Genomic DNA, 13,445 nt, shown 5'->3' with positions numbered 1-13,445 from the left:
TCATTCTTAAGGAATTGGGCCGAATTGAAGCTTTAGTGTAAAAAGCAAGGTATTGACGAGGGGGAGAGCCCCCTCACATACGTAGTAAAAATATACAAATATAGAATTTTGTTACGTAAGTTAATTCGTAAGTTACGCATATTTATTACTAATAAAAACGTCCGTAAAAAATAAAAAGTTTTAGTTGCCTTTTTAAGTAACCAAAAATTGGAGTGCAACTAGGCCTCCTCCCCTACCCCTTTTTTTATCAAAATCGTCCCATCAAAACTATGAGAAAGCCATTTAGCCAAAAAAATTAATATACAAATTTTGTTTCAGTTATTCATGTGCGGTGAGCCAAAATCAAAACATACATTAATTAAAAAACGTTCAGAAATTAAATAAAAACAAGTTTTTTAATTGCAAGTAAGGAGCGACATTAAAACTTAAAACGAACAGAAATTATTCCGTATATGAAAGGGGTTGTCCCCTCCTCAACGCATCGCTCATTGCACTAAAGTTTTTTTTATTGTTTTAAAAAGTAGAGTTGTGAGAACAAGTCAAACTTTAGCGTAAAGAGCGTGGCTTTGAGGAGGAGCCAACCCCTTTCATATACGGAATAATTTCTGTTCATTTTAAGTTTTAATGTCGCTCCTAACTTGCAGTTTAAAAACTTCTTTTTTTATTCAATTAAACTTAAGATCAGAAGAAATAGGAATCTATAACATCTCAAACTCAAAACAACAAGAAATTAATATTAAAGAATAAATGAAACCCAAAACGAACAGAAATTAAATAAACAATCAAAGCAAAAAATATATAACAGATAGGCTACTAATATAAACGAATAAATAAATCTTAAAACAAACTAAGCTTCAATTGAATACGCGGATAAAGCTTAAAACGAACCAAAATATTTTGCTATTGAAGTATAAATGAAACCCAAAACGAACACGAATTAAATAATCACTCATAGCCAACAAACATGCAACAAATACTTACATAATCAAACAGTTCGTGGTAACGAACTGTAGTAAGGAGTGACCCGCTCAATAGTAACCAAAACTCTAAAAAATGGAATTTTGATACCAATACCTACATCAAAAGAATCGCATTTTAATGCTGATTTTAAATATATAAGTTTCATCAAGTTTAGTCTTACCCATCAAAAGTTACGAGCCTGAGAAAATTTGCGTTATTTTAGAAAATAGGGGGAAACGCCCCCTAGAAGTCATAGAATCTTGACGAAAATCACACCATCAGATTCAGCGTATCAGAGAACCCTACTGTAGAATTTTCAAGCTCCTATCTACAAAAATGTGGAATTTTGTATTTTTTGCCAGAAGGCAGATCACGGATGCGTGTTTATTTGTTTTTTTGTTTTTTTGTTTGTTTTTTTTTTCCCAGGGGTGATCGTATCGACCCAGTTGTCCTAGAATGTTGCAAGAGGGCTCATTCTAACGGAAATGAAAAGTTCTAGTGCCCTTTTTAAGTGGCCAAAAAAATTGGAGGGCACCTAGGCCCCCTCCCACGCTAATTATTTTACCAAAGTCAACGGATCAAAATTCTGAGATAGCCATTTTATTCAACGTAGTCGAAAAACCTTATAACTATGTCTTTGGGGACTACTTACTCCCCCACAGTCCCCTTGGGAGGGGCAACAAGTTACAAACTTTGACCAGTGCTTACATATAGTAATGGTTATTGGGAAGTGTACAGGCGTTTTCAGGAGGATTGTTTTTGGTTGGGGGAGGGGTTGAGAAGAGGGGGATATTCTGGGGGAACTTTCCATCGATAGTTTGTCATGGGGGAAGAAAATCTCCATGAAGGGAGCGCAGGATTTACTAGCATTATTTAAAAAAAAAACAATGAAAAAATAAATATGAAAAAGTTCTTTCAGCTGGAAGTAAGGAGCAGCATTAAAACTTAAAACAAACAGAAATTATTACCCATTTGAGGGGCTCACCTCCTCCTAATACCTCGCTCTTTACGCTAAAGTATTTTTAGTAATTTCAACTATTTATTCTACGGCTTTTGTGATTCTGGGGTCATTCTTAATGAATTGGGACAAAATTTAAGCTTTAGTGTAAAGAGCGAGGATCTGACAAGGGGGCGAACCCCCTCATATATGTAATAAAAATATGAGAATACAAAAGTTCTTTACGTAAGCTAATTTATAAGTTACGTAGATCTTTTACTAATAAAAATATTCGTAAAAAATTAAAAATTCTAGTTGCCTTTTTAATTAACCAAAAAATTGGAGGGCAACTAGGCTTCCTCCCCCGCTCTTTTTTTCTCAAAATCATTCGATCAAAATTATGAGAAAGCCATTTAGCCAAAAAAAAAATGCAAATTTTGTTTTAATTATTCCTCTGCGGAGAGCCAAAATCAAAACATGCATTGATTCAAAAACGTCCAGAAATTAAATAAAAAAAAACAAGTTTTTTTAACTAAAAGTAAGGAGCGACATTAAAACTTAAAACGACCAGAAATTACTTCGTATATGAAAGAGGCTGCTTCCTCATCAACGCCCCGCTCTTTACGCTAAAGTTTTTTACTGTTTTAAAAAGAAGAATTGAGAGAAAGAGTCAAACTTTAGAGTAAAGAGCGAGGCGTTGATGAGGAAGCAGCCTCTTTCATATACGAAGTAATTTCTGGTCGTTTTAAGTTTTAATTTCGCTCCTTACTTTTAGTTAAAAAAACTTGTTTTTTTCATTTAATTGAATAAAGGAATCTTAAAACGAGTGAAAATTAAATTGAATATGCAAATCAGGCTTGAAATGAGCGAAAATCACGACAAACAAGAGTTTGGGTACTGCCAAACTCTCAACGTAAGAGTCTAAAGCCTACTGCGCCATTGGCGCTTTACTGAAAACTAAGTGTGCCTCGAATAGTCTTGGAAAGTACAAATAAAATCAAGCTGAAAATTTGATATATAATGATATCAATTATTGGAAGCTTATCAGTTCAAGATTTTATTTCACTGTAATTTTTATTTTCTTTTTCAATGCAGTATTAACCGAAAAAAAACGTTATATAATTCGTTCTCAGAGAAGCGCCAATGGCGCATTAGGCTTTAGACTTTTACAGTTAGGAAAGGGGTCAGTATCCAAACTCTTGTTTGTAGTAAAACTGTATTTGTCTTGAACAGTCTTGGAAAGAACTAATAAAATTAAACTGAATATTTGATATATAATGATATTAATTGTTGAAAGCTCATCATTTCAAAATTTAATTTCACTGTAACTTTTATGTTTCTTTTCAAAAGAAGTACAAAAGAAAATGTTTGTAAAATAATTTGTAAATATAATGCGTACAAAACTGCCTAAACCAATTATGTTGAACCCTAATGCCGGATATCAAAGATTTTTTTTTTTTTAAGTTTACGTTTCTTTGATCTTTTTACACCTCGACTAACATTTTTCCATTTGGACAACACAATGTGTACTTGATTTTGACAACTCGAAACATCTTCATTTGAAGAATCTCAATTTTTGTCAAGTTCTACAAGCTATTGATTTCATATTCACACTTTAAAATCTAAAAGCATTGAACTTACAATAATATTTCCACATTTTCACAATTCAAATCCTTTTAATTATTTTGTTTTTGCAGCGAAATGTATTCATACTTTACAGAATTTGAAGTTACTTAAATTCCATAGTTGTAAGATCTAACTTTCAGAGTTTGAACATTTAAAACCATCAAATTTAAAGATAATTAATAAATTTTCCAACTTCTAAGACGCTTAAGTTTTATATTCCGACCGCGTAGCTTCTTCACACTTTCAAGAATCTTAGCATTTTTAAATTTCTGCAATTCTTAGAATTAATTTTCATAGTTTGATGAATGAAAACCTTCAAATTTGAAGAGTCTCAGCTTTTGTTTTGAATTTGAAGTTTTTGAACAAAACTTCACAAGTCATACATAAATTTGACCACTTTGACAACACGAAGTCTTCACATTTCAAGAATTCTACTATCAATTTTCTACATTTTGGCTAAACAATACTCTCCCACTTTAAAGAACCTCAACCTTGTTAAGTCAATTTTCGGACTCAATTTGCAGAATTTTTCAGCTCGAAGCGTTCAAAATATAAGAATCATAATAGGTTATCTATTTTTATACCTCTTTTTTAATTTTTACGTTTTCTTAAGATAAAGCCTTTCATAGCCATGATTCTCACAACTAAGCAACTGAAAAGTCTTCATATTTTTAAAGTATCTCATAAACTTTTTTTTAAAGAAATTCCCCAATGCTTAGACCTAGTTTTCACATTCAACAACTCAAATCCTTCAAATTAGAAAAGTATCTTGACGAATTACTTACATTTCACAAAATATCCTGAACAATAAGATAAGTGAAGCCTCCACCCGTTAAAGAACCTCAATCTTTCTTTAGATTTCTTTAATTCTTCGAATATATTTTGGAACTTCGACAGGTTGAAGTCGTCAAAATTCATGAATTTCAGCCTTTTTTATATGAGATTCCACAAATCTTAGACCTAATTTCCACAATTTGACAACACAAAAGTTATCAAATTCTAAGAAAAATATGTTTTGATGTATGTTCCAAAGTATATGTTCTGAAAATTACGTAGTGAAGTACGTCCAAGCCATGAAATCCCACAGGAGAAGAATTATCAGCTTTGAAATGTTATGAGAACCTCGAAGGATTCATTCAAGGTAAAATTGTATGAAGACCTTGAAGGATTCAATTAGTGGTGAATTGTATCTCAGTGAGGGGAGTTTCTTGGTAACCAGGACCGGATGAGGGTAGTAAGCTGTATCGTTCCATATCAGTTAAATTTGATTTACTATTTTTATTAGTTGTCTACTTGATATCAATATTACAAATCAGCACCCTAACAATAAATTAGTTATTTGTCCTTAAGTTTTGTTGAGTAAATAATGAATATAGGAGTTAGCTAACGGTTTTGCCGTCCCAGGTCTGTTTAGGCAAAGATTCACTTTAATATGGTAGCCTTCTGAATCAGGTTAAGTGAGTAAGGAGCACAGGATTGTGATGCAAGCAATCGCGAATCGCGTGATGTTTATCGAGGCCTTTGGATTTAAGAGAGAATCATGAATATAAAATTAAAGGCCTTTACAAATTCTTAGAATTAATTTTCAAACTTCGACAGGTTTCAAACTTCGACAGGAAGTCCTCAAATTTCATGAATTTCAGTCTAATTTATATGAAATTCCAAAAATCATAGATCTAATATCCACAATTTGACAACAAAAAAAGTTATCAAATCCCAAACAAAATTACCAAATTTTTTTCTGTGACATACAATTCTTATATTCGGATATCACAACTTGTTCAAACTTTCAAGATACTAAGCCTTTGTGAAATTTCTGCAATTTGTAAATTAATTTTTATATTTTTACTACTCTATGCCTTCAAATACTTCCGCTGTTTTTCATACAAAACTATATAAGTTATAGACTAAAAGCAGATATTTTTTGAAATTTGAAGCCCTTCAGTTGTCAAGTCATAGAAATTAGCTCTTAGAATTGTGGGAACTTAAAGAAAGGTCGAGGCCCTTAAAGGTGTGAAGGTAATCTGTTGTCCAAACGTAAAAATGGAAAGTCTTAAAAGTGTTAAAATACAGTTTTTTATGATGCTAAAATTCCAATGCTTTTGAGTTGTCAAATTGTCAAAAATAAATTCAAAACTGTCCGAAAATTGAAAACTAACTCTAGGGATTGCTTAAATTTGAAAAGAGTTGAGATTTTGAATGTGTCAAGGCAGTTTATAATAAAAAATGAAGTCTTGTATGCATAAAAAATTGAAATTTATTAAGTTTCTTTAAATTCGAAGGCTTTTGAGGTTCAAATTTTGAATGTTAGGTTCAAGAGTTGTGAATTTTGAAAAAAGCAGAGATTGCGCGCAGAGTGAAGTCATTTTCATGTAAAAATATAAAGATAAGTATTAACAAACGAGTGAAAATATGAAAATTGTTTAAATTTTTGAAATTTCAAGACTGAGTAGAAAAAAGGTGAAAATCATATTTAAAAATTAACAATTTTTGAAAAAATAATATTTTTGAAAGCATAAAAGCATTGAGTTTCAAAAATATAAACATTGTGCTATCAAAACATAAGGATTAAAAGTGTTAGAAGAGTGAAAATATGCAGTTTGTTTGAATTCTCAAAATTAATTGTCTATTTAGCTGTAAACTTTGAAACTATGTCTATGACCTTTGGAATTTCTTATAAAAAAAAATGTACTTCTCAAAATTTTGGGGCATTGAGTTGTTAAATTATGGAAGTTAGTTTACAAATTTTGCACTTTTGAAAAAGCTGGAATTTTGAATGCGTACTTGGGTATTGTGTAACCAGAATATAAAAATTAAAAGTAAATTCCCGAAGTATGAAAACTTTGAGTTGTCAAACAAAATTATTTCAATTTTTTGAGAAATTCTGTAAGAAAAAGCTGGTATTCCAGAAATTTGAAGGTTTTGACTGGTCAAATATAATAACTAATTTTCAAAATCACGAAAAATTTGAAAAATATTGCGGTTTTAGAAAGTGCGAAGAGACTATTCAGTCAAAATATAGATTTTATAAGTCTTTAAAACGTAAAAATGCAGAACTTTTTTGGGATTCTTTGAATTTGATGGCTTTGACTGCTTAAATTGCAAAATGAGATATTGGAACAATGCCATTTTCAAGAACTTAAGATTCTGCAAAGCATGATAGTACTTGCGGTTTCAAAATTTATAAAATTATTATAAATTTTTTAATAATTTCAAAGACATCAAAAAAAGTCAAAGACATCAAATTCAAAGAATCCCAAAAAAATTCTGCATTTTTACGTTTCAATAAAAAAGTATTGCGTTTTCAAAATTTATAAAATTATTAGAATTGTAAAATGTGAAACTTATTAAATATTCTTTAAAATTGAATGCTTTCAGACGTCAGATTGTGAAATTAAGTCCGTGTTTTGCAAAATTATAATAAAAAGCTTAGATTCTTGAAATGCTAAGGTTTTAAGTTCTCAAGATGTTAAAATAAAGTCTAAGAATGAAAATAACTAGCAACAAGAAGACATCTGAAAGTACGAAGAAACTGTATTATCCGAATACAAAAGTCTTAGTATTTTTTGCAATTTAGAGCTATGACTGTTCAAAATATTGAAAGTTGGATCTTAAAACGAATGGAATTTTGAAATGCTGGAATTATTAAAATGTGAAAAAAGTGAACAGTTTAAGATGTGAATTATGAAAGTTAGGTCCATAGCTTGTGGAATTTAAAACAAAGTCCAGACTCTTGAAAAGAAAGGGTGACGGGTTTTCAAATTGTGAAAATTAAGTCTCTGAGAGCTGAGATAACATAAAATAAAGATTGTGAAATATAAGAATAAAAGTAAATAAAAAGTAAATAAATAAAAGTAAAGAATAAAATATAAGTGAAATATAAAGAAAATAAGTAGGATGACATTCTGCAAATCAAGTAAAAATTATAAGTCTTAGAAGTGTTCAACTTTTAAACTTGAATGAGAAGGTGAAACTAAGGAAATCAATATTATTTTCAAGGAGGCACACTCGTGCCTCTATAAAGAGGCGACCCACGACAATGTTAAGCGATCTTCGGTTCCAGTGGTCGCAGAGGGATGGGGAGGGATGCATTTCGTAGCCCGAGCTCCAACTAAGAAACCTGCCAAATTTCATCCCCCTCCAACTTTTCCTTCATGGGGAAAATCTGGCCGAAGGTTTCGACCCGTCAACCCCAGCCCCCCTTTAACGTTGTCCGATCGGGCTGAAATTCATAAGTTACAGTCCCCTAGGGCCCAGGAGCTTATCCGCGAAATTTCAGCTTGATCCGATAACTCCTTCCCTGTTTTCCAGAAACCACGCATAGACACTTAAAATTCATTTTCTTTTTTTTTTCTCGACGCCTACAGGTCACAGCCGACATCGGATCTGGGTGCACGAGGACTCATTCGATGCGGAATTCTCCGAGTAATTTTCCTGGAAAGTTTAGTATGAAAATCTTAACCCCCCGAAAGTTTCGACCCCCCAACCCCACCCCCCCACCCTTTTAACGTTGTCCGATCGGGCTGAAATTCACAAGTTAAGGTCCCCTACGGCCCAGGAGCTTATCCGCGAACTGTTTTCCAGAAACCACGCATTAGCTACTTAATTAACGCATTTCTCTCCATAAGAGCCCATGTTAATTTGAAATTTTTAAAAGCTATTGAGAAGTTATATTTACGCACATGTAAGTGATTAGCTCAGTCGGTAGAGCGTGGGACTTTTAATCCTCTGGTCAAGGGTTCAAGTCCCTTACGGGTGGTTTTTTTAACAACATCAAAATAAAAGTGTATAATTTTGATAACACCTGGACAGCTTATCAATTGAGAGATAACAGAATATTAGCTTCTTATGAGCAAAAGAAACATTTCGGTCATTCTATCTATTTTTTTTTCTATTTTATACAATGATTTAAAAGCGGGGGGGGGGGCGGCAGCCACCCAAGTTCCTCTCCTAATTCCTGTACGAGGAGTACAGGAATTATTAAATTACATCCACCATGGATTGTAGAAAAACGTACAGAAATAATATGAAAAAAACTTCGTTTTCTTAAAGAGTTAAAGAGGCTGCGTCCCAAAGTCGAACCTTAAAACGTACAGGAATTAGAAGAGGCAGTTGGGGGGCTGCCGCCCCCCAAACCCCCAGCTTTTAAAGACTATTTTGTACAGGTTTTTTTTTTTTTGCTAACCCCCCGCTCTTGGCTTCGGAAAGGCCCTCTTTTAATTAACAAAAAATTGAAATGAATGAATAATGGAATAACTTCGAAAAATGTTAAACACAAGAGGACAGGAGAACCATTGCGCCGAAACTAGTAATTAGTAACAATGAAGTCCTCCCCACAAAAAAAAACTGTACAAAAGAGTCTTTAAAAGCTGGAGGTTTGGGGGGCGGCAGCCCCCCAACTGCCTCTTCTAATTCCTGTACGTTTTAAGGTTCGACTTTGGGACGCAGCCTCTTTAACTCTTTAAGAAAACGAAGTTTTTTTCATATTATTAATATAGGGCGTTGTTTTATTTTTCACCTCTTTTAAACTTTCCTTCAAAAAAACGCAATTTTATTGCATAGAGAATCCAAGCGCTTTAATATCATCGGTATATTTGAAAAGTTAGAAATTAAAATTAAGCTATAGTGGAAAATATACTGAAAAAAAAATCAAAATAGTCTACCTTCAATCTTCATTGGGATGAGGCATTCATAACAATTATGGTTGAACGTGGAGTACGACTTGACTTATGCACCAAATTACCTACGGGACTACGCTATTGACGCTACAGTCTTTCGTAACTTTGTATTTATCAACGATTACATGCAGATTTGATGCAAGATTTTAACAACATTAATAGGACCTGTGTTACAGCATTTCTAAGTAAAAACTGAATACCTTACGAAGATATTTAATACCTAGTTGAACTTGTTGAACTGAAACAGAAATTGAACTGAGAACGAGTTGACATGAAAAAAAAATTAATTTATTAGATAAAATTGAATACCTTGAAGCCACTGAAATAAGATGAAGGAATAAGATAGTCGTCTAGCTTAGCGTCCAATAGAATTGTCAGTCCCAAATAAGTGCCTCCTGAGGTCCTCAGCGGCACAAATGGAGATCTAGAAAATATAGAAAAACATGTTAAGACATGAGGAAGATTTTTCGGTTATAAGGTATGCGAAGTCAACTTAACTTAAAAACTAAGTAGTTCAATTAAAATTATGTAAACTAACTTACAGTAAAATTTATAGTCCATGCAAATATCATCACAAAATATTCAGTAAAGATTTATTTTCAAAAATTATTTTAGGTAAATGACGAACATTTTAATTTGTAATATGCCTTATATATATTTTTGAGCTTTTCAATCTGCTACGAGTATTGTGACAACGATTTTTTCATTTTAAAATTATCTATACTAACTTATGTTTTATCCTAAAATTTACAGTCCATACAAATACCATCAGAAGTTATTCAGTGTTGTTTTACTTTCAAAAACTATTATAGGTAAAGGGTGATTGTTTTGCTTTATAATATGCCTTATAAATATTTTTAAGCTAATCAATCTGCTATGTTCTTAAGTATTTTTATAAAAACTATTTTTTTAGAAAATCAAAATCCAACGACTCTGATCTTGCTGCTCAAAACAGCTTTGCAGTAAATATGAATTTATCGTGCTCAGATCAGGGATTTTAGGACTTTGGTGGGCGTTATCATCAAGGACTCATAACATCATCATCAACGTCCTCCATTAATGCTCTTTTAAACGGAAAAGTTAGCATTTAAGCCCTTTTTGTAGATATCAGTAAGCTCTAGGATCTAGACACAATTTTTAAACCAAAAACAAAATATCTGTACAGGATGGACTAAGACCCGCAAAGTAAAAACTTGATTGATTCATAGGCCAAAAAAAGGCTATTGATAGAACCCTTAATTGTGGGTGGAGGGGGGTTGGAGTTATTTTATATTGGTTGCCACTGGTTAAGAAGTGCAAAATCCTTCTTCTGATCATTTTTAAATTTGCTCACAAAGCTTGTTTTCTTTATTACTATTAATATTTAAAGTCCCATCACTATGAGCGCTGCAATTATTAGTACATCCTCATCATTGAATGATATAAATTATAATAGCCACCTTTAAGTTATTGTTCTAATTTAGAAATCTTAACTCAAAGCTGTTTTGAAAACAAAACGCTAAAGGAGGCAGGTGCCCTCCTGGAAAACAAAAATATATGAGATTTCCAAATGTGCTGGCACTCAAAGTGTTGTAGTATTTTTAGTTAAGGCTTAGTGCCATCTGGGTATACAACCAGTTTTTTAAGTGCTGGGGCGCGCAGAAACGCGAACATGCATAGGGAGTGGGGGGGGCATACTTCCAACTGCAAAAATGGTGAAGTAAAGAACCGAGTTATGGCTAATGGCGAAAATGTAGAAATAAATCTGAGATTTGCCCTGGTTTCATGTCTCGGTGGAATCCCGTTTTGTCGGAGAGGGTGTTTAATTTCCAAGGATCTTGCAATCAGCATGTTTGTAAAGTGCTTTGAAAGGTTGTTGTATGTTCAAACCTCTTGATTCATAACTGGAAGCATGTGATTAAGGATATATTAGTTATGATTGCTGTGACTGGTATAATTAGCTACTGTAATTACTGTGACTAGTTGTGATTAATCGTTTGGTGAGTAAACTTTGTTCACAGCAATATCATTTATTATGTTTTTTTGTTTTTTTTTACTGAAAAGGCCAGTAAAGCCTGAATTAGCTGGTAGGTTTTACCATATGTAGCTTTCAAACAAACACAAAGTAGAAATAATAGGGAATTTTTTCTCAAGACAGTGGAATTCAATTCAGTGGATATTTCGGCCAAATGTCCAAGGGTCTTCAGTAAAACACGAGAAAGAAAAAAAGTTATAAATATATATATGTATATATATATATATATATATATATATATATATATATATATATATATATATATATATATATATATATATATATATATATACTTACATTAAAATGTGAGAATTAAAACTAATAATGTGTTTTAAAACTTAAAAAAAAAAACCCTAGCATCCTTATTTCAACGAAGTTCAACCAGGACTTAAATATCCACTCAATTGAATTCCACTGTATTGAAAAAAAATATTGTTTCTAATTTGTGTTTGTTGGATACGGAAAGGCAGTGTGGTCTTCGTTGCTATTTTCATATCTAGCTTTCTATCTGTTGGGGTTATATGACTTTATGACTATATGTTATATGATTTATATGACTTTCAATAGTGTTGATACTCCTTTTTTTGCAGGAAATAAAATATGTCTGAATTCTATATTTTTAAATAATTTCTAGTGTGATATATTTAGGTTTTTATCTCGAAAAAAAGACACAAGAAAAAAAGGACACATCAGTGCTACCCATGAAAAAAAGTCATTTTATTGTTGTTCAAGATGAGGGGGGCTGTAAGTTTCCTGTACGGAGTCAAAGGCAATGGTGATTCCAATCTTAAACTTTTGTTTCGATTTTCAGGGGATATCAGGCTGTTTTTCAAATTCCCAAAAATAAAATGTTCACAGATAACTTTTACTGTTAGGATTAATTGAAATATTAGTTACCATTCCTAAATCAACCACAAACATTAATTTTTTCCCACTAGACAGTTTTTTTAACACAATTTAAATATTTGGTTACAATGGACCGGGATTCGTTTTTACTAGGCTGCAGCTAACGCTGCAACCATGATTCAGATTTAAGCTAGAAAATGTATTGTGATGCTATAACTATTTAAGGGGCAAGATGTTTGGGTCTTTTAAGAAGGCTAAAGAATGAGCCCCCTTCAAACATTCCAACGGTTTTTTTTTCTTATCTTGTCATTGGTCCGCATTTTTTTGCTACGGGCTTTTTTTTTCGTTTTTTGTCTAGTTTAAAATGGTCCAAATTTAACAAAATAAAGTTTTTAGTCTTTTTGGTAATTAGCTAAGATTTAAAAACTATAATTCGAGTTTTTTTTACAAAGTCAAAATTTTAAATTTTTATTTATCTATTGAAGAACTATCATTCATAGAGCAAGAAAAGACGGATTAAAGAATATATAGCATAGATACATGACATACACGTATGGCATACATAATAAACATACATAGCGTAGTACAAAAACATAGTATAGCATATAAACGTACATAACATAGAGAATTACCATTTGTAAGTTAAAAGAATACCAATCAACTATTTTTGTTTATCACTGTTTGAATAAATATTCACCTAATTGTTTTCAGGAAAATATTTAGGTATAGCTCATTTTATCATTTATACAAAACCTACAATTCTTTGGGGATAGTTTTTGAGGCGGGGAGTTCTCAACGAACAGCTTCGTTTCTGCGTTTTACAGGAGCACAGGCTTGGAACTCTAAACTGGAGGGTATAATCCTGGAAGAAATTGTCGCCAGTTCAAGAGTATAAAAAGTAGTGTTTTTTTCTTTAAGGGAAGTTTTGAATTTATAATTGGTTCTAAGAATGGAAACACCCATCATTAACAATCTAATGAGTTTGCCTGATAGTTTTCTAAAGATGTTCCCATTGTTTTTTTTTGTTTTTTTAGTAAACTTATCTTATAAATTGCCAAGTTAATATGTAAAAGTTAAAAATGCTGCCAAAGAACTTACACATTGGAATTATTTCTTAGGCGCTGAAGCAATGAAGCCCCGTTGAAAACACAGCACAGCCCTTCGTCACTGGGCCTGAGAATGAAATATTTCCTACAATCTATAATTTTCTTTTGCCACGTGCAAAACTGTATCATATCCTTGCAAGAAGGGGCCAGCTACAAGGTAAAAAAATATAGTAAAAAAACAAATATAGTAAAAACAAGTAAAAAAGTAAAAAAATAAGTAAAAAAGTAAAAGTAAAAGTAAAAGTAAAAAAAGTAAAAAAACAAGTAAAAAAGTAAAA

At 32.0% G+C, this 13,445-nt stretch overlaps 1 protein-coding gene across 1 annotated transcript in view; it reads right to left on the bottom strand.

Moving 5' to 3' along the window:
* The window catches only part of LOC136038831 (pickpocket protein 28-like), a 57,197-nt gene that overhangs the window by 27,384 nt on the left and 16,368 nt on the right, over positions 1–13,445 (bottom strand). Inside the window, exons 4-5 of the mRNA XM_065722242.1 lie at positions 13,160–13,317; positions 9,511–9,625 (exon numbers count right to left, since the gene is read on the bottom strand). Coding sequence (XP_065578314.1) covers positions 9,511–9,625; positions 13,160–13,317 — 273 coding nt within the window. The remainder of the gene's footprint in view (positions 1–9,510; positions 9,626–13,159; positions 13,318–13,445) is intronic.

This window comes from Artemia franciscana, chromosome 18 (genome assembly GCF_032884065.1).
Source record: "Artemia franciscana chromosome 18, ASM3288406v1, whole genome shotgun sequence".
In the NCBI taxonomy this organism is placed as follows: domain Eukaryota; kingdom Metazoa; phylum Arthropoda; class Branchiopoda; order Anostraca; family Artemiidae; genus Artemia; species Artemia franciscana.
This window is presented reverse-complemented; position numbering and strand designations above follow the sequence as displayed.